General features: G+C 53.6%; 1 protein-coding gene across 1 annotated transcript in view; it reads right to left on the reverse strand.

The window, feature by feature from the left end:
* Positions 1-19141: 19141 nt before the first annotated feature.
* BDH1 (3-hydroxybutyrate dehydrogenase 1) overlaps positions 19142-21895 on the reverse strand; it is a 28090-nt gene continuing 25336 nt past the window's right edge. Inside the window, exons 6-7 of the mRNA XM_041002849.1 lie at positions 20719-20871; positions 19142-19880 (exon numbers count right to left, since the gene is read on the reverse strand). Coding sequence (XP_040858783.1) covers positions 19411-19880; positions 20719-20871 — 623 coding nt within the window. The 3' untranslated portion in view covers positions 19142-19410. The remainder of the gene's footprint in view (positions 19881-20718; positions 20872-21895) is intronic.

Here is a 21895-nt window from a genome sequence, read left to right on the forward strand (position 1 = left end):
TCAGGAGCGAGAGCTGAGCATCCAACCCAACTACTCCAGCATCTCACCTGCTCAGCTGAATGCCTCTCCCTAACTCTGATCCTTCACCTTCTGACTTGGGGCCCAGCGACTGGATTATAATGATTATGATCCTGTGGCTGTATCAGATTCTCTGTTGTGCATGTCCTGCCCATCCCAAGGCATGAGGCTGTCATCAGGAAAGTAATGCCTGTAGCCAGCTTCAACTTGGCTGATTCTGTGGGACGTGCACTGTCTCACCGTTCTGGTAGTGTTTCCCCACAAGAAGCCCACAAGCTGAAACAACTCTTTCTGGTCATCACTGATCGAAGTTGACAATTCAATGAAATGCAAACCTGCAAAAGGATGCAATTGAGTGTCCCAACCAGGACAGCGTGAGTCTTCTCATCCTCCACCCTGGCTGGGGAGGCTACAGCTAGGTCAGTTGACAAGGAAGGAGAGATTTCATTGGAGGATCAGACATGGGATTTGACAGGAGGCCCAATGGGCAGCGAGCAAGGTCCATCCTCCTGAGGGACCCGATGGCCCCACTGCTCCCTGCAGCCTCCAGCCAGTCCCAGCCCTGGGATGGCAGGACCCAGGGAGCCGTGTCAGACTTGTCTTGAAGACTGTGAACTGGAGAGTGGAAGTAGGGAGATGAGGACAGCTGAAGGAGCTGGAGTGTGGGAAGGGCATGAAAGGAGAGAAAGTGAAGTGGGTGGGTCCTCAGGCTTTGTTAGGAGACACAAAGCTGTGGGGGACCCCAGGACTCCCAATCTTGGTGGGGGGGGGGGAGAGATGGAGATGATTCTATGGATTTTGACTCTTGGAAGGCACAGCTCAAACTTGAAAGAACTTGTTTAGTTTGTTTGTTTTCTATATTTGAGAGCGAGATCTCCCATTTGCTGCTTCACTCCATAAATGCTTGCAATAGTTCGGGCTGGGCTAAGCCAGGAGAGCCTGAAATTTAACTCCTGGGCAGGGAGCCAACTATTTGAACCGGCGCTTGCTGCCTCCCAGCGTGAGGACTGGCAGGAAGTAGGACCTGGGAACAGAGCCATTGTTTAGACCCAGGGACACATGTGTGGAGGTCCTGCTGGCATCTGGGCTGCTGTGCCAGACACACTGCAAGCGCTCTTGCCCATTCTGTGGACTCCAGGTGCACAGCTGAGCTAAGGATAAAGTGGTATTAGAAACTGAAAGTCACTTCCCCTACCTGTGCAATTTCCCTTTCTCCCATGCAGTGAAAGAAATCATCATTGCTCATCTAAAGTTTGTCCCCAGCTCCTTTTTGCTTTTCCTGTGTCTGGTGAGTTTCACCAGGCTCTGAAAGGGACTTTGTGAGGCCGTGGATGGCTGACTGGGCAGGGCAAGCAAAACATCTGGGGAACTGGTTCTCCTGCCCAAATTGAGTTTGTCTGCACCCTCTCAGATACGAAGCCAGGCCGCGGGCTTCCGACCTTTGGGTGGCTGGCACATGAGGAGGAGTGAGAAGAGATGCATACAGAGCGTCTCGCGAGTCATCAGGCAGATGGGAAAGGCAGAATCTGAGCAGTGGCCTCAGGTTCAGATGCAGAGAAAAACCTTTCCTGTCTCCTGGTGTCAGGTGAGGCCGGGAGCAAGAGGTCAGTGACACAGCCAGGGGAGATGGAGCTCCTGGGGTCTTCATTTCCTGACATCTGGGGCAGGCTAGCAGCTGCAGGGCAGGAACACAGCACCTGCAGGACAGAGGCAGGTGTGAGAGCGCTGTCAGCACACAGGGATCCAGGGCTGTCAGGCAAACTAACCATTTAACACGCACAGGGAAGTGTGCGATGTTCCTGGGAGATTGAAGTGAAAGACACATTTATTTTGGTGCAAATAGTTGAAACCTGTGTAGCATTCTTCCCTGATACATGTTTGCTAAGAGCTTCTTAAAGACCCCTCATACTTATTGTAATGAGCTTTTGTGAACAGGACTGGAAGCCTAACAGGTGTTTGGCTTAGGGGTTCAGATTCTGGTTAAGATATCCAAATCCTATATCACAGGGTTTGATACTCTGCTTTGGTTCCTAGTTCCAATGAACACAGACCCTGGAAGGGAACTGTGATGGCTCAAATACTTGGATCCCTGCCATCCATGTGAGACACCTGGCTTTGAGTCTCCATTTCTTGGCTCCTGTCCTAGAGTAAGTTAGCAGATTAGAGGGTGTTTCTGTTTCTCAAACAAGTATGTAAGAATGTAACTGGGTTCAGGGAGGAGGTGGCACCATAGCATACTAGGCTAAGGCTCTGCCTGCAGTATTGGTTGAGATTAAGCATACTGGTTCCAGTCCCAGCTGCTCCACTTCTGATCCAGCTCCCTGCTTATGGCTGGGAAGGCAGTGGAGGATGCCCCAAGTCCTTGGCCCTCTGCACCTACATGGGAGACCCAGAAAAAGCTCTTGGCTCTTGGCTTCAGATTAGTTCATCTCCAGCAGTTGCAGTCATTTGGGGAGTGAACCAGCGGATGAAAGATACTTCTTTCTCTGTTTCTTCTCTCTTTGTAAATCTTACTTTCAAATAAAATTTTTAAAATGTTTAAAAAGGAAGATAACTAGAGGGGCATATAACTGTATTGTGGCATAGTGGGTTAAGCCACTGGCTGTAATGCTGGCTTCACATCTGAGCAATGGTTTGAGTCCCAGCTATTCCTCTTTTGATCCAGTTCCCTGCTAATGTGCCTGGAAAAGCAGCAGAAGATGACCCAAGTGCTTGGGCTCTTATACCCATGTGGGATATCAGGATGAAGCTCTTGGCTCCTGGCTTCAGCTTGGCCCAGTCCGCGTTGTTGTGGCCATTTGGGGAGTGCTCCAGCGGATGGAAAGTTTTTCTTTCACACACTCTCTCTCTAGCTCCGCCTTTCAAAGAATAAATAAAAATAAATCCTTTTTAAAAGAATATAACTAGGACTATCAAACCTGTGATTGCAAGGTCACATTTTTTTTAAGATTTATTTTATTTTATTGGAAAGGCAGATATACAGAGAAGAGAGACAGAGAGGAAGATCTTCCGTCCGATGATTCACTCCCCAAGTGACCGCAACGGAGGATGCCATGCCAATCCGAAGCCAGGAGCCTCTTCCGGGTCTCCCACGCGAGTGCAGGGTCCCAAGGCTTTGGGCCATCCTTGACTGCTTCCCCAGGCCACAAGCAGGGAGCTGGAAGGGAAGTGGGGCCACCGGGATTAGAACTGGCGCCCACATGGGATCCTAGGCATGCAAGGTGAGGACCTTAACCACTGTGCCACTGTGCCGGGCCCAAGGTCACATTTTTTTTAAATGAGCTTGAATAAAACTGGTTTAAATGAAAAGTATTAAAGAAATACTTTGCATATGGCACACAGTTTTGATTTTTTTAAAGTGTGAGGGTGGGAAACCAAGGCCTGAATGTTGATGAGGACAGCAAGCTGTTTTATAACTCTCTCTGGATGTGCCAAGCACCTGCATATATGAAATCATTTACTCTCATGACAGTACCACAAGGCTGGCACAGGGACAGGCAGCCTGGAAGTGCCCGGCTGAGGATGGAGACCTACATCCGGGAGTCAACCCTCGATGGAAACACTTACTCCCCTGTCTTAGGGGCTCATGGGCAAGGCAGACAGACAGGACGTGGGCTGGGTGAGGCCAGGTCTGGGTGCCCCCTCCAGTTTTTGTGCTTGGCAATAGCAGTGCTTCCTAAGGTACCTGGAGTGGGTGGACGGGTGGGACAGACAACACCATGAAGTCAGCAGCAGCTGCTAGACTCAGGGTTCTCACTGGTGATGGACCTGCCGATCCGTCAACACAGTGTGGGGATGTGTGTGTTTGGGGGTGTGCACATCTTTCCAATCTCTGCCAGCTGATTCTGGCTGGATGGGAGCGGCTTGGCCACAGGGGTTATCTGTTCATCTGAGGAGGGCAGTGGAAATGCCTGGAAAATGCTCACAGAGAGGAAGGGAAAGTTGCGCCGCAGAGTTCAGGAACATAAACAAGCCAGGAACATAAACAAGCCTGCTTCTTGCTTTCCACACAGTGGTTAGCACTGTCCAGCACAGTGCTGAAGACCAAGTGCTTTGCGATCTCAGATTCACCTTTCATAAGTCAAGTGGCCTTGCCCAAGGTGGTTAACCTCTTTGGGCCTCAATTTCCCCATCTGTAAAGTGGCTTTGGGCCATCCTTGACTGCTTTCCCAGGCCACAAGCAAGGAGCTGGATGGGAAGTGGAATAGCCAGGACACGAACCAGGGTCCATATGGGATCCCAGTACATGCCAGGCAAGACTTTAGCTACTACTTGCGCCAAGCCCTCTCCTCCTTCAGCTCTAACCTCTCCCATCTTACTCCCAGTAGAACTCTTCTCAAACGGGATTTCAAAGAGCTAGAGCTGGAAGACGTAATTGTTGGCCCCAGCCATGGCAAAAAATCACGCACGATTTTCACCTCCTCCAGGTTGTGTGCATGTGGGAACAGACACAGCACCCAGCCTCACTCTTTAGTCTTGGGGAGTCTTTCCAGGAAGCAGCCAGCTTCATTCCTGTTTTCCTAGCCTGGTTCTCTGGCCCTCCTGGCGAGTCTCAACACTGCACATTCACTTTGAAGAAATTTGTTTTTGCTTGAACGAGCCAGCTTTGGCTTCTGCAGCCCAGAGCCACAGCTGGCTTAGACGGGGGCCGGCAGGCAGGGAGGTTTGACCTCCCTGTGTAGCCAAGCACGTGAATGTCAATGTCATTCCCAGCATGCAGATGGCCCTGGAGTGAACAGATCCACTTTGTAGCTGGAAGATGTGGGGGGACTGGGGGAGTCTTCAAGGGTAGCCAGAGAAGGCTGCACTTAAGCCAGCCAGATTTCAGACAAGGTTGGAGCACCCCAAAATCTATCAAGAGAGACCACACCAGAGAAATTGTCTGACTGTTTAGATGGGTGTCTGAGTGTCACCTTCTACTGCCCAGCCTGGGGACCTGGGAAACCTGGATCCCGTGGCAGCGTAGTTGGCTTGAGCTCTCCAGACCCTGGGAAGGCAAAGCCCACCCTTTGTGGGCCTCCCTGCACCTGCTTTGCTTTACCTGAGAAGACCATGCTTGTTCATCTGTTTGATTTTTCCACTTCTCTGACCTCGAGTCTACAGGAAAGGAAGAGGACACATGCCACACTTCCTGATGCCTCGGATGACAGGTGTCAGGACAGGCAAGGCCCTGGGGAACCTCCACACAGGGAGGGTGGTCCCCATGGCTCTCCCCAGCTGCAGAGCCCTGTGCACTCAGCCCGGGGGAAGGTTCAGGCTCTAGGGTTTGCAATGAAGTCGGAGGTGATCTGAAACAGAGCCGTTCAAACAAATCTCCTTCCATCCTTCTCATGTCTAGAAAGCCTTGCCCATGTCAGTTGCATGATTTTGGCCCCCTACTGGGACCCTTTCTTTTCTGATTGAGAGGAGCCATTTGTCTTGGGGAAATGCTATAACAAGGAATGTATACTCTGCTGTTATGTAGGCCAGCGAGGCTGCTGGGTGGGAAAGCCCACAGGCAAGCCTAGGTTCTGATTCTGGACTTCTGGTAGCAGGCTGTGATCTTGGATGGGTCACTCCGCTTCCTGACCCTCAGCGCTGCGTGTTCTGTAAGAAGGGAGCTCATGCACGGTCTGCCATCCACGGCCATGTCTCACCGGCCTCTGGCAGGAATGTCCTGGGTAAACTCCCAGCACTGCTGAGCAGAAGGCTTGCAGACGTCGCAGGTGCGGCTGGAATACTGATCTCCACTCAGGGTCCCGTGAGGACACCCAGGCCCATCTCAGAATCAGCAGAGGAAGCAGAGAAGCTGCCAGCTGGAGCGGGTGGGGAGAGGATGAGTCAGAGCCTCAGAGGTTGGCTGGCCAGAAGGGGGCCCTCCTGCTCACCTGTGCTGTGTCAGCATGGGTGTCAAGGACCCCTCTCACCAACAGGTGTGCGTGTGTGTGTGTGTGTGTGTGTGTGTGTGTGTGTGTGTGTGTGCGTGCGCACACTGGGCAAAGGATGGGCATCCTTGAAGCAGGGCTCTTCTGCAGCCAGCCTGGTACTTCCAGAACTTTCTATCTCAGAAGCCCTTGGGGTTTTTCAGAGGAGCCCAGTGAATCAAGGGAGTTACCCATACCCTGTCCTTCAGAACTGTTTAGGCTGCTTGAGTATGTTCAAGAGGGTCGAGTGGCTCAGTCACCTTTTTTCTTTCTTTCTTTTTAAACCAGAGCTAAAGAGAGGAAGACCTACCACCTGCTGGTTCACTCCCCAAATGGCCACAACAGCCAGAAATGGACTGATTTGAAGCCAGGAGAATCTTCCAGGCTTCCCATGTCGGTTCAGGGTCCCAAGGTCATTCTGCATGGCTTTCCAAGTTTATCATCAGGGAGCTGGGAAGTGGAGCAGCTGGCACCCAAATGGGATATCTGTGAGGAGCGGGGTGCTGAAGTACCTCCCTGGAATAGAAAAGGCCCAGAGCCAGGAGGCGGGGTTGGTCTCGCCAGCAGGTAAACAGGAAGTCACAGAGATAGGCTGATGCCCTTGCTGCGACTATGTCATTGCTTACTGGCCTATCAGGTAGAGCCAAGTGGACCCACAGGGAGAAGTGATTGGTGGAGAGCAGTATAAAAGCAGCTGGTAAAAGTTAAGGAGTAGGGACGACAAGGAGAAAGATGGGGAGAAGAACGAAGGATGGAACGGGAAGAACGGGGCAGCAGAGAAGGGAAGAGGGGCTAAGATCTTTGGGTGGAAGAACTAAGGCGTAGGGGGAGGGAAAGCGGCAGAGAGGGGTACAAAAGCAGTATGGAAGCAATGCAGACCTACAAGGAGAGGAACGGGAAGAAGGGTGGCGGAGAGCGGGCTGGAGAAGCGGGGAGGAAAGCTAAGACCAATGGGGAAAGGGGCAGTGGAGAGAAGGCTATAAACGCAGCCGCTTTTGGCAATAAGGGGTCCGGTTGTGGTTCCGGCTTTTCCAGACCCTCGAGAGTGTGCCTCATTATTTAGCGTCGCTGCTGGATGGATATTGGTGCTGTAGACAGAGGGTAAGCTTGTTATGCCACCACCAGGCCCACCCTCATTACTTCTTTATCATCTTGCACCTCATTGATGTTATCCACTCTGGTACAAACCCATGCCAGGATTCTTCTGCCATTCTACCAACGACTGGCTTGTTTATCAGGCTCAAGCCCCACCATGAGCCTGCTTTCTCATCTGATCATCTCAGAAGTGGTGGGGTTGGCAGAGAAGGGAGGATGGAGGAGGCCTAGACAGGGGTGCAAGAGAGGCCGCCCTGGATGTGCCCCTCAGCCGCAGGGCCCACAAAACAGGAATGCTGCACAGTCCTTTCTCACCAAGCACTCAGGCAAAGCTCCCTGCCACACTCAGACAGCATGTGGGAGGTCCCAGAAAGCGCCACTGCTCAGAGGAACAGAATGTGACCAAGCCACTCAAGAAGGGAAAGTAAGGGCCTGGCGCAATAGCGTAGTGGTTGAAGTTCGCGCCTTGCACACACCGGGATCCCATATAAACACAGGTTCTAATCCCAGCAGCCCTGCTTGCCATCCAGCTCCCTGCTTGTGGCCTAGAAAGGCAGTCGAGGATGACCAAAGCTTTGGGATCCTGCACCCCAACATGTGAGACTTGGAACAGCCTCTGGGCTCCTGGCTTTGGATTGGAGTGGCTCTGGTCATTGTGCTCACTTGGGGAGTGAATCATCGGACGGAAGATCTTCCTCTCTGTCTCTCCTCTCTGTATATCCGCCTTTCCAATAAAAATTTAAAATAAATCTTTTATTAAAAAAAGAGGGAAAAGTAAAAAAAAAGTTACTGTAAATGCAGGCCAGTCCAGCGTTTCCAGTAAAGGAAAGTGAAACCGTCCCTTCTTTCTGGGGGGCCATTTATGCACCTGCGTGTGGAGGCTCACCAAGGGAGCAGGGGCAGGAGGTAGGAGGTGCCTAGTCTACACCGCTGTAGCACACGACCCTCCTGGGGGATATGGGAGATTCCAAATCGCAGAACAGAGGCTGCACTAGCGGTCGCCTGGAGGTTCAGCCTGGCTCATCCTCACATTAGGGGCAGCTGCAACTTCCAAAAACACCCCCACTCCCAATCCAGGCGGCCAGCTGAGCAGGGCTCCTCCTGCCTGCCTAAGGAATGCTAAGTCCCTTCCCAGCAGTGAGAGGGGGAAGAGAGAGAGAGAGTCTCATTTCGAATCCTATCAATTTCTAACTGTCTGGGCAAGGCGTTTAAACCTAAGCTCCAGTTTAATCATCTATAAAATTGGGATTAGGAGTCTGGCCTCGTGGTATTCCTGGGAGGATCAGATAGGATAACGCGTGTCATGTGCTTGGCCTGTGGCCTGGCACATACGCAGCACTCTGTAGATGCTCATTATTTAGCAGATGTGGCTCCCTGTCGCCCTGTGCTTGCAGTGCTGCCCCCGCCACTCTGTCCGGCTGGGATAGAGGCCTGCCTTCGTTAGGATGTACTTGTTCTGCAGACTCCAAACCAGTAGCAAGGCTGACAGGGTGGTTTATGTGTCACTTAAAATCTGAATGGATGTTCAAGGGTAGAAAAGCGTTCTACCCTGTGTGGGATCCAGGTCTGGCAAGGCCATGAACAGCCTTGGCTTCATAATGAAAGCTGGCACTATTATAGTAAAAGGTGTGACAGGATGAAGGCATGGCAGGCTAAGAGGTACTTACAACTCTCCTCTCTCCTTTTTGAATTGGAAAGTCAGATATACAGAGAGGAGGAGAGACAGAGAGAAAGATCTTCTGTCCATTGATTCACTCCCCAAGTGATCACAATGGTCAGAGACACTCCAATCCAAAGCCAGGAGCCCAGAGGCTGTTCCAAGTCTCACATGTTGGGGTGCAGGGTCCCAAGGCTTTGGTTATCTTCCACTGCTTCCCCAAGCTACAAACAGGGAGCTGGATGGCAAGCAGGGCTGCTGGGATTAGAACCTGTGCCCATATGGGACTCCAGAGTGTGCAAGACAAGGATTTTAGCTGTTAGGCTACTGCCCTGGGCCCACAATTCGCTTAATGAAAGTTCCTGGAAGTTGTTATACTACCATTGGTCAGAATATTTTCATATGACCATTCTAGTTGCAAGGCAGTCTGGGAAATGCAGTTTTTAGCAGCCAAATGCCCAGCTAAACTTTCGTGGCTACATTACAACATGAAAGACAGAAGGAATAATTAGGACATGTCAGTCCCCACCCCCAAGCCTTCTGCTAGTCCAGACCAGCTAGGTACCGGGAGACAGACTCCCTAAAATATAAGGGTGGGAGCAAGCTGCTTCCAAGTGGCTCAGTCTATAGTTGAGTATGTACAGCTGCGACTGGAACTTGTGCCTCCTGCCAAGGGCCAAGGGAGCCCTGTCCCGCTTCACCATCTCCTTAGGGATTACAAAGCTCAACTCTAAAAGCAGAAGGGACACTGGGGACACAGCTGACTGCTCACTGCTGGCCAGGGATAGGACATGGAGCAAAGCTGCAGTGTGCAGGGGCACATGGCTCAGCAAGCAGGCAGACTTGGCACAGCTCGACAGAGCTGCCCAGGTGGGCCACACACCTGTCAACGGTGGTAAAGCCAGCTCACCAGCCAGTGCCTGAGCCGTGGGGCCTTGGCCTCTCTGCTCCTGAGAACTGTTGCACTGAGGCAGGACACTGGCCACCACTGGTCACCACCGATCATCACTGGCCACCACTGGCTGCCACTGGCTGCGACCAGGCTCCTAGCACATCTGTCTTGTCCATGCTGGGTCTCTGCAAAGGGAAGGAATGTTTTCCAGCACCTCCATGCTTGGTGCTACTGAAATAAACTTTGGCCTTCTTGTGTTTCAGGTGATTCACTGCTGGAGATGGGCAGTGCCATGGCCACAGGTGTGTGTGTGTGTGTGTGTGTGTGTGTGTGTGTGTGTGTGTGTGTGTGTGTGTGTATTTGCCCCAGGAAGGAACACAGAGCAGGGACGGGACACCAGGGTTCTGGTCCCAGAATCTTTCCCCTGACCTGGCTATTCCCCAGGAGATTCATGAACTGTGGTTTGGGAGCCAAGGGGATGGGTGCTTTTTGTTTTGTTTTTTAATGCTTTTTTTTTTTATTATTATTTGAAAACTAGTTACAGAGAGAAAAGGTGAGACAGAAGGAGAGATCTTCCATCCATTGCTGCCAGAGTTAGTCTGGTCTGAAGTTGGGAGCCAGGAGCTTCTTCCAGGTCTCTCACGTGAATACAGAGGCCAAAAGAACTTGGACCATCCGTTGTGACTTTTCTGAGTGCATTATCAGAAGTTCGATGGGAAGTGGAAATGCTGGGACTTGAAATGCAGAGGCTGTATGGGATGCCAGCACCACGGGCAGAGGCTTAGCGTGCTACAACACCATGCTGGCTCCAGATAGTTGGTTTCTGAGGTCCTCATGGAGTGACCTCTGTTTGACCAGGTCAAGTCTGACTCACAGTTTCCTCTTGGAGCTGGAGTCTTTAATCCTCCTGGGCCCTTCCCAGGCTGCCTTCTGACTGCACCTGCCGCTTCCTCCCATCCCCCACTAGCTGAAGCATGGGCTGCATCAGGTAACACCTGTGCTCGTCCTTGAGGCCTCCCTGCCCCTCCTACAGGCTGCTGCCCGATGCTGTCTGTGTACTTGTTATAGCACAGGCTGTCCTGGGTGACAGCTGAGTCCCCAGATCAGTGCACCCCATCAGTGCCCTTGCCCCTCCCCATGCGGCCAGCCTTGTGTGACTGGGACAGCCTGGAGATTAGGATTGCCATCTTAACAAAGCTGCCTGAAGCCTGATTACGGACTGCTTTGAGTCCTTATTGACCTCTCAGGGGTGACAGACAAGAGACAAAAAGGAAGCCAGGGCTCAGGTGAGACACAGCTGTGAAGTTACAGGGAGGGTCCTGGCACAGGCAGCCGTGGGGAGCCGACGGAGCTGACCCAGGAGACACGGGCCAATCTTTGGACAGAAGATACCCCCTGCCCTCCCACCCGCCTTTGGCTGGGTCAGGTGCTCTCTAGCTTAAGCTCTCAAAGCCAATCACTCTTTAATCCACTCTGCGCCCCCCTGTAAAGGCGCGGAGCAAGGAGGTGAACCCTGGCAGCCAAGTGCACCTGCTGGGGAAGCAGATAGAGGGCTCTGCCTTCCGGTGCAGCTGGGAGTTGCACAGCACAATCAAGGTTGGTTCTATCTGGCTTTGGCTAACCTGAATGTTCTCTCCAACCAACCTCAGCCCAAAGGAGATTGCCAGTAAGCCCAGCTTCGTTCCCAGGCCTCATGGCTACAGGATCTCTGAAGCCAAATTCATTCCTAATGGGTGTCGCTTTCTAGAACATTTGCCAGGCATTCTCCCAGTGTGCCCTGTCTGTATGCTGAAAACTACAGCCTGCCTGCCTCTGTTAAAATACTGTCCTGGGGGCTGGCACAGTGATGTAGTAAACTAAACCTCTGCTTGTAGTGTCAGCATCCCATTAAGTGTAGGTTCTAGTCCCAGCTGCTCCACTTCCTATCCAGGTCCCTGCTTATGGCCTGGGAGAACAGAGGAAGACGGTTCAAAGCCTTGGGACCCTGCACCCATGGGAGACCTGGAAGAAGCTCCCAGCTTTGGATCCTGTTGTGTCCGTTTGAGGAGTGAACCAATGGATCTCTCTCTCTTTCTCTTTCTCTCTCTCTGTCCTTCTTTCTATAACTCTTTCAATATTAAAAAAAAAAAAAAAAAAAAAAAAAGAATGTTCTACTGGATTCTTTTGTCATTCAGTTAACTGCATGGACAGGAAACTCCTCAAGGGGGCACTCTGGAAGATCTGGGCTCACCTGCATGTCTGGTCAGACTCAGCTCTCAGCCTGCGTGCAGTGGGCCCAGCCCCAGGGCCAGTCCTGCTTCAGGCAAACTCAGCTGTGTTTGCTTGGCCACCCTGCCACCTTGGTTTCTAGGGCAACCCACTTTTTTTTTTTTTAAGATTTATTTTATTTTTATTGGAAAGGCAGATATAGAGATAGGAGAGACAGAGAGGAAGATCTTCCATCCGATGATTCACTCCCCAAGTGAGCGCAATGGCCGATGCTATGCCAATCCGAAGCCAGGAGCCTGTTCCGGGTCTCCCACACGGGTGCAGGGTCCCAAGTCTTTGGGCCGTCCTCCACTGCTTTCCCGGGCCACAGGCAGGGAGCTGGAAGGGAAGCGGGGCTGCTGGGATTAGAACTGGCGCCCATATGGGATCCCGGGTGTGCAAGGCGAGGACCTTAACCACTGCGCCACCGCGCCGGGCCCTGGGCAACCCACTTTTTATCACACGTGGGAAGGTCCTGGGATCTACCCTACATATTCATACCCTCATCACGGTGGGCAAGCAGCTCCAAGCTGTGCATGGAAGAAGACAGTGTGACTGTGTGCAAACCAGAAATGGCTCTGTCTTTAGTCATAGCTTGCAATGCCAAGTCTTTCCCCTCATCTTCTGTCCCAGCTCTTGGTACCTGTCATCTTGACTTAGAGCAGCTTAGACAGACAGTGCGCTCTGGGAGTGAAGACGGTCGCCTGCTCTCACGGATCCCCACGTGCCCAGCACAGGGCCTGGCACAAAACAGACAGTGGGAGCAGAAACTGTGAACACAGGACTAAACTTCCGGACATGAGAGAGCAAACAGCATTTAGACCATGAGCGTCAAACTGCTTCTCCTTCACATCAAAACCCCTAAAGCCACACTGGGCCAGCTCTTCTACTGAAACAATAGCCAGCCGAACCTGCAGGTGCAGGAAGTGCATGGAGTTTGGCAGAATGGCCCGTCCCCTTCCCTTCCTCCCAGCATGCTTCTCTTCATCCAGTTGTCTTGCAGGTGACCCCAAGTCTCCATAAAAATTGTCACCAAGCACACTTGTTTTTTGCTTTTTCTTCTCTCATTTTCCTTTTCTCTCTTTTATTCTTGCATTTATCTATTTAGGTTACTTGAAAAGCAAAGAGCCCCAAAGAGAGAGAGCTTCCAAGTGCTGGTTCACTCCCCACATGCCTGCAACAGTTAGGGCTGGGCCAGGCAGGAGTCAAAAACTCCTGGTCTTCCTCATGGTTGGCAGCGACTCCAGCACTGGAGCATCACCTGCAGGGTGTGTATCAGCAGGATGCTGGAGTCCGAAGAAGCGGAGTGCAAAATCAGGCTTCTGGGTACCACCTGGCTACTGCAGCAAATACGGAATGCCTGTCCCTTCACTTCTTCTGGCAGGTGCCACAACACTGCCCACTTTGTGTCAGAAGCTGGGAACCATGCTGTCCAGGGCACAACAGGAGGAGGAAGGAGAGGATCCAGCTCCAGAAGCCACTAGCCCAACCACTCATGCACTGGCCGGTAGGGATCCCTGAGTGTCCTGCTCTTGTCCCCTGACAACAGCCCAGCAGCACTCAGAGAGACCTCCTGCTGCTGGGGTGTCTGTGGCTGAAGCTGCAGCCAGCAATCACAGCCTGCTGCTATCTACGAGGGGACTGTGTGTGGTTGCTCGGAGGGCAATAGGAGAAGCCTTGCACTTGATAGAGGAATTAAGTCTCACTGAGAGCAGCACAAGGTGTCTCTGGCACTACTGGCCCTCATCCACCCCCCTCTCTACCAGGATACAGCCCCCCAGGAACCCAGGCAGGACAGTCTCAGGTGCCACCCTATATGCCATGGGTGTTCAGGCCAATGAGGGGAGGAGAGGCAGATACCTTCAACATGGCAGTTACCTGCTATGAGACAGGAGGGCGGGTCCTCATTGCACACGGCTCTCTGTGTAATTGTGGACCAGAGGGTGAGTGGCTTTAGTGCTCCCTACCCTGTGCTCCTCCACTAGGCTACCATGGCCAACCTTGGGTTGAGCAGTGAGTTCAGTCCAGCCCTATGGCTCAGATGGGGAAACTGAGGCAGCCTCACCACTTGGTTTGTGTCTTGATTGCCACTGCCTGACTCAGTTTCCTCATCTGTAAAATGGGAAGGACAGTGCTGCTTAATTCATAAGCTGCTGAGGAGGCTCGGATGAGGGATGGCCATGAGTGTGCATGGTTGGATGTGACAGGCACACTTGAGTGAGGAGCTGTCACTGTCCACCTGTCCTAGTGCTGGGCTGTGGTGGCCAGTTAGGCCTAAATACACCGTCCTGGTCAAGGGGCGAAACTACCCAGCCTAAGCCCTCCACTTGGAAGCAAGGAGGACTGCACCCTTGCCAGGCGAGAGGCCTGGACTCTGCAACTGTGGGGTTGGGCTGTCCCTTAGTATTAGGGGCATTGCCTGAGATGGGTTCCATTGTGCTGTCTATGCAGATCTGGGTGGTAACCTGATGTGCCAAGGGGTTAAGTTTAAGTTGGTGGGTTTTTGTTTTTCTTAATTGAGAGGCAGAGATACAAATGGAGAGAGAGAGAGAGGTTCTTTCCGGGGGGTCACTTGTCCAATGCCTACAATGGCTGGGACAGCAGCACCATGTGGAGAGGAAGCAGAGAACCTGGTCTGGGTCCCCATGAGGGTGGCAGGGACCCACCATTTTTTAAAAAAATATTTATTTGTTTTTATCAGAAAGGCAAATTTACAGAGAGGAGTGATAGGAAAAAAAAGATTGCACCTGCTGGTTCCCTCCCCAAATGACCTTAACAACCAGAGCTGAGCTGATTCAAAGCAAGAAGCCAGGAGCTTCTTCCAGGTCTCCCTCGTGGGTGCAGGGTCCTAAGGCTTTGGGCTGTCCTCTACTGCTTTCCCAGGCCACAAGGGGGGGAAGCTGGATGGAAGTGGCTTGCCAGCCTCACCAAGCTTGGGATCCTGGCAGGGACTGCTCTGCCAGCACATACTGTCTATGGAAGGGCAGGGGGATTTAGAGCCCACAGCAAGAGGAAGGAGGAGCTGGCGCTGGGCCGTCCTCTCTGGTCGTTTCCACCCCTTAGCTCGAAGGCTTCTCTCAGTCTTACGTAACGGAGGTATTTTTTCCCCTCCTTATTTTAGATCCTGGTGCCATCTGCCCTGATTTTCGTGCATTGCTGGCTCTGGGCCGGAGGTTAGATCTGGCTCAGCACCCTGCCTCTGTCCCTCTCTTGGTGAGAGACTTGGAAAAACCTGTCCACCAGGTGATAAGGGGTGCACGTCAGCCGGGTAATGCTCAGTGCTGCCCTCGAGCCTGGGCCATAACAGAGAGCTTCTGCCCGCTCGTACGGGCACGGCCCCAACAGATGCTGGCATGGGTTTGTAGGGCCAATACAATACAGAAAGCAAGCAGTCCTCACATGGGGGCCTTTGGCAACAGGCTTCCTGCCATTGGCAGCAGGAGTGCTACGTCAGCAGCTTGTGCCAGGCAGGGCTGGGTGGCCTGTCACCTGCCCAGGTGTCTTCTTGGTCAAAGGTGGAATGATACGAACAAACTGTTTGCTAACAAGGTACTGTCAGGAACATCTGGCAAAGAACTCACCTAGCCTCCAACCACCGGGGCGTTGAGTGTGTGTGTGTGTGTGTGTGTGTGTGTGTGTGTGTGTGTGTGGTCTGGGCCAGCGAGAGGCACCAGACCAGGTGCCCCATGGGTAGAGGGCTGCTGGGAGAAATTCTGGGTACAAGCTGAACCCAGCCTGAACCTCCTTCCTTCAGCCCCAGGCTAGTGCCTGGCCCCATGCTTGGGCTCATGGCCCACCTCCGTGGGTGGCAGACTGAGAGGGGCTACTAGCCTCTCTCCCTGCAGGATCAAAGAGCCTCCTGATGCCAGGCTCGGGCTGCAGGGTCAGCTTGGGTGGGGGGAGGCGGCAAAATGCCACAGCCTGGTTGGTTTCAACAACAGTTCACACACGGTTCTAGAGGCTGCCAGACTGAGATGCGCAGCTCCCATTCTCTCTCTCCCGTTTTGTTAAAAAAAAAATAATTTTTGTTTTTATTTTATTTGAAATGTAGAGTGACACAAAGACAAAAAGCTGGGCGAGGAGAAAGAAAGAGAGAGCGCTTTCACTTACTGGTTGCAGACAAGTCTGCAATAGCTGGGACTAGAAACTCTAAATAAGCTTAGAGGTCCATCCAATCTCCCACACGGGCGCAGGGCAAACACTGGGCCATCTCCTGCTTGTTTCCCAGGTGCGTGAGCAGGAAGCTGGATGGGAAGCAAAGCAGCCAGGCTCAAACCAGTGCTCTGAACTGGGATGCCGTCTCCACAGGCGGTGGTATAACTCATCATACTTCTCTTTAGAAGGCCACCAACCCTACTGGATCAAGATTTTACCTTTGTGGCCTTATTTGGCCTTAATAATCTTCTATAAATTCTATCTCAAAATATAGTCTCACTGCGGGGGTAGGGCTTGATGAGGCTTGGAAGATGTGGTTGAGTGTGTAGCACCTGCCGCTGGCCAGTGACAGCCCTGTTACCTGGGAGACGGGAGGGTCCTTTGGTGGGCCAGGCTGGGAGCTGTGGTTCTGAGGGGTCAGTGCACATCCTCAGGAACCTTGCCCAGGCATGCGCACTGCAGTCCCCTGCCTTCCCACCCAACACAGCCTGTGGACACCATTTGTTCCCAGCAGGATGGGGGCAGGGAGAGCTGGTGGCAGCTTCTAGAAGGCTCCTCCCTCCCCCTACCAACAAGACAGGCCAGACCCCCTCCAGCTAACAGGCATGCAGGTCTAGGGGCCTGGTGACCCACCCAACTTCTCTTGGGATTGCTGGAGCTCCTGGGGCGCACAGGGAGGACAAACTGTAACATTCAGGGGCCATGTTCTGACTCAATTATGTCCCAGATCCACTGTGAGGCAGAGTCACTTCCCCTCCAGAGGCCTCAGTCGCTTCATCTCTAGAATGGGCACAACCACCTCTGATCTGTCCAATTATCTTATAAAACTTAGAGCTAGATACTGCACACAAGCAGGCTCCCAGGTGGCAGAAAGTAAGGGCAAAACGCTCCAGTGTTAATGAGCATGGAGGTTATCTCCAGGACGCACCGTGGGTTAGCCTGCTGGCCCAGCTGACTGCCTGAACTGCCCTCAGTCAGGCGCAGCTGCTGATGGCACCCAGGACCTGCAGACCACTCCCCTGCCTCCAGCTCCCCACTGTGGATAGGCCCAAGGGAGGCATGAGCCCGCTTCAATAAAACAGCATGAAAATAAGCTCTCGCAAGAGGATAGGATTCAGAAAGGTTCCTGCTGGAAGCAACTTTGGTGCTACACAAGCATCTTCCCGTATGTAAACACCAGTCTCCCTTCCCCCAGGCCCTCCCTGGCTCACCCTGCAGACAGGAAGTGGGAAGGCGGATGGGACAAAGGCGCAAAGGCAAAGCTGAATTTACTCATTGTGCCCTACCCCCCGTCCCTTGGCACCGCCTGAGCCTCAGTGCCTGTGCCAGCTGCCTGAGCTCTTCTGCTATCTCCTGGCACCCGGCTCCAGGCTCCAGGCAGGCAGCTGCTGGAATAGCAGGGACGCTGTTTCTAAACGGGACTCGCTTTGGCTCCCAGTCCCCTTGGAGAAACCCTGCTGGCTTGGGGGTGGCAGCGCCTGGAGCCGGCTGCAGAGGCAGCGGCACGCCCCCTAGCGGCGGATGTGGTCCTTCCACCGAGGTAGGTTTGCAGGGCTGGTGATGTGCCGGCAATTGCAAGGGGGCAGCTTTTAAACCCTAGCTCAAAAAGTGACAACATAGACTCTGCTGACGTCTTAACAAGCTTCTACAAATCCTATATCAATACAGCCACGAGGACGGGTGTTGGGTACAGCGATGAAGGCTCAGTTTGGGGATGTCTGTACCCCCAAATCAGAGTGCCTAGATGTTCAGTTCTGATTCCACTGACTGCCTGGCTGCAGCCTGGCCTTCCCTGGCTGTTGTGGGCATTTGGGGAATGAACCAGTGGATGGAAGCTCTCTCACTCTCATTTCAAAGGCCACAGAGAAGGGTGAGCCTTGGTGACGGCCACTCTGGAAGCCCAGCAGGGCAGCTGTGTGTGTGCATGCGAGCACCCAGTGAGCACAGACAGGGAGCATCACCCGCCCCTCAGGGACAAGATGTCACAGGACCTACTCCTGCCAGGAAAGTACCTTCAATGCCAGCCACAGTGCTTCCAGGCAAAGCCCAGCAGATCCCACGCAGAAACAGCCTGCCGTCCAGCCAGACAGCACCCACACGTGAGTAGTCCAGGCCCTCAGACAACATGGACGCTTCTCAAATGGTAAGTCCCAAGGTGACCTGCTCTCCAGACACACAGGTGTGTGGGCTGACGTGGGTATACACAACAGGCATTTGGTGGGAGTGTCACAGTGAGGACAGAGTGGGCACAAGGGTTTTCAGAGAAACAAGCCCTAGGGCAGCCCTGGGGGGCATGGCCATTCCTGCAGCTGTGGTAGCGAGTGGCACAAGACCTGAACTGACACAAGTGTCATTTTGTGGATCCCCTCTAACCTTCAAAAGCAAACGAGGGGCTGGTGCAGGGGTGTATCAGGCCACTCCTCTACCTGCAGCGCTGGCAGCCTGTGTGGACACAGGCTGGAGTCCCAGAGGCTCTTCTTCCAATCCAGCTCCTTGCCGGTGGCCTGGGAAAGCAGCGGAGGGTGGCCCACAGCCTTGGAACCCTGCATGCACATACGACACCTGGAAGAAGTTCCTGGCTCCTGGCTTCCAGTGGACTCAGCTCTGGCTCTTATGGCCACTTGGGGAGTGAACCAGCAGATGGAAGATCTCTCTGTCTCTTCTCTCTCTGAAACTCCTTCAGGTTAAATAAATAAATCTTTTTTTTTTTTTTTTAAAGATTTGTTTATTTATTGCAAAGTCAGATATACAGAGAGGAGGAGAGACAGAGAGGAAGATCTGTCCGATGATTCACTCCCCAAGTGACTGCAACGGCTGATGCTATGCCGATCGGAAGCCAGGAGCCAGGAACTGCTTCCGGGTATCCCACACGGGTGCAGGGTCCCAAGGCCTTGGGCTGCCCTGCTTTCCCAGGCCACAAGCAGGGAGCTGGATGGGAAGTGGAGCTGCCGGGATTAGAACCGGCGCCCATATGAGATCCCGACGCTTTCAAGGTGAGGACTTTAGCCGCTAGGCCACGCCACTGGGCCCTAAAAAAATAAATCTTAAGGAAAAAAGCAAACCAGCTCTGCCTTTTGACCCCCTGAGGCTCACAAATGGATCAAATGTGGATACATTTTATTCTTCTGAGTGGATGCTTTGGCTCAAAGACGTCAAAGGATGTGGATGACAGTCTAGAGTAAATTTAGTTTTAATACAAAGATGTTTCTCCAAAAATCCCATATGAAATCAACCCGAGAGCGATCCAGCAATGCACCGGCCTTCAGGAACCCTGCCTGCCAATGGGCACCCCGTTTGCCAAGGCCTGAGCTACTTTGTGTGATAAAGCAGACGGGGTGACCCCCACTGATTAATGCTAACATCACTGACTGGTGTTCCACACGTGCCCCTTCCTCCCCCACACCCCCATCTCCTCCCTCCCAGCAAGGTTCCCAGTGCAGTCTTCAGTGTATGTAGATCATGTCGGAAATGGCTCCGGGCAGGTGGGTCATGATCTGCATCCGCAGCCACCAGTAGTAGTCCATGGGGTGGTAGCGGGTGTACGGGGTGGCGGCGGTCAGCGCATGCGTGACGGCGTCGATGACCGGGGTCGTGTCCGTGGAGCCGCTGTTGCAGTAGGTCTCCATCTTGGCGATCTTCTCCTCGAAGTACTTCTTGCCGTAGTCCTGGCGCACCACCTCGGGCAGCTCGTCCCACATCTTCCTGGCGATGGCCTGGATGCGCTCGGAGCTGTACAGGCTGGTGGCCGCGATGAAGTTGCCGGGCTCCACCACGCTGACCTTCACACCCAGCGGGTGCATCTCGTAGCGCAGGCAATCGGAGAACGCCTCCACTCCGAATTTGGTGATGCAGTACGGGGAGCGGGCCGGGTTGGCCATGCGGCCCAGCATGCTGCTGATGTTGACCACACGGCCTAAGGGGAGGGAGACAGTGAGGGTTGGTTCAGGGCGGGCAATGCCCACCCCAGGTAGTGGGCCACAAGTCTGATGTGACTCCCCTGGCCCGTGGAGTCGTGGTGTTGCCTTTGAATCCTACTCAGTCTAGCTGGATAAGGTGAGGTAGGCCAGGGCCCAGTTCGTCCCTGTGTGCACCCAGGAAGTATCCTGGACACTGGGAAGAAGAACCTTCTGGAAGCCTCCAGTTTCCAAGTCCGCTGAAGGGTTGGAGTTTCCCTCCCCAGTGTGCCCAGCTGCATGTGGTCCTGCTCCTCTCCCCTGCTGTCTGCTCTTCTAAGGAGACAAATGGAGGCCGTGTTCAATGGTGACCTGTCTATACTTGGCTGACCTGGTGACTGGGTATTTTGTCTGCTTTCCCAAACTCGTCATTTTGATTAGGGAACTAGCGTTTCCTGCCACCATGGTTGCCTGATGGGTGACTGCAGCACAGTAGCCTGTAGCATGGACGTGCCAGCACGCAGGTGGCCATGCCCTGTTGGCGGCACGTGCACACACAGTGCCGGGTGCACAGGGTGGCCCTTTCTTTAGCTGGGGTGCCAGGAGTGGGACAGCCACCATCACGTTTAGAGCCTTTGCTGCTCAGGCTGTCCTTCCTTCTGAAAGCCACCTGCCCCTACCCTCACCTGGCCTTGGATCTCTGCCCCACGCCCACCCTCCCCCTGCCCCCCCCGAACTCAGCATCTCAGTCCTGCTGACTCTGCAGGCCCAGGTGTTTCTGTTCTGAGCAAAGAGGGACACCCACAGTGGGCACAGCGGCGTGGGGGAGGGCGGGCAGGAGCTGCCCGGCCCACTCACCTCTGGCCCTCCGGATGAGTGGGAGGAAGGACTTGGTCATGCGCACCGTGCCCCACAGGTTCACTTCCGCCACCTCCTTGTAGGTCTCCATGCTGGTGAACTCCACCTCACCGAACGTGGAGATGCCAGCGTTGTTCACCAGGCCCCACATGCCTGCACGGGAGAAGGCAGAGCTGTTGGTTTGCATCCAGCTGCTGCCCTCCCCTGGGGACTTCACAGTGTCTAGGGTCCTGGAGCTTGACAGGGGCTGGAGGGGATGTGCAGCGCTGGCTGTCACCGTCCCCCAAGTCAACAGGATCCGGTCCTTACATCTAGTGCACCTGGCTTAACTGGGACCCCTGCTTGGTGTTCCTCCTCACCTCACTCACTTCCATGCCACCCCACCCTTCACCCATCACCTTGCACTTATTGCTTTATGCCTTCTTTTATTATAGATACCAGCGGACCCTCAGGTGGCTTCCAGGCCAAGTGCCCCCTGGAGGTCCAGAGCAGGTCTCACGTGTCACACATCAAGCTCCACCCCCAGACCCTCCTGGCAGGGATTCCTCTTTCTCCTCTCCCTCCCTAAAGCTATGGCACTGTCTGCTCGAGCTCTGATGACATGGTGACCCGTTTCCCCAGTATCCCACGTGCACACACCTGCTCTCTGCCAGGGAGACCCCACCCCCAAGATGTAGGTGGTTTCAGAGGTCTGCGCACAGGGCTGGAGCAGTGCACTGGGGCGGCTGTTTCCTGTAAGACTCATGAGGGGCATGTGGCTTATGGAGACTGAGAGAAGCTGGTGCTGAGGTGCCTTGGAGCTTATTGTATCCATTCAGCTTACCGTGGGGGACAGCTGGGCCTCTAGGAGAAGGGCCAGGCTTGTTTCCCCAGTTAAGAAGGGTCTTCCAGGGACGATGAGGCAAGGGAGCCAGGAGGAGGCAGCCTTGATTGGCAGTGCCCTTGCTGAGGTCAGCTTTCTGGGGTACAGGGAGTGGAGGCAGGAGTGGGACCCTCAGGACTGAGCCAGTACCCCTCCCGGGACACCCCTGCCGGAGGGCACACAGCCCTGCTCACTTTCCCAGTTAATCACCGAAAGTTCTGTATAATTGGTCCCTAACTGCTTTCTTCCCTGCCTGGCCTCTGCTGCACTCTCCTTCAACTGTGGAGAATTAAGGACACTCATTAGGGACAGGAA

Source organism: Ochotona curzoniae, unplaced genomic scaffold, assembly GCF_017591425.1.
Source record: "Ochotona curzoniae isolate NIBS_2020 unplaced genomic scaffold, NIBS_Ocur_1.0 scaffold_2587, whole genome shotgun sequence".
Taxonomy (NCBI): Eukaryota; Metazoa; Chordata; class Mammalia; order Lagomorpha; family Ochotonidae; genus Ochotona; species Ochotona curzoniae.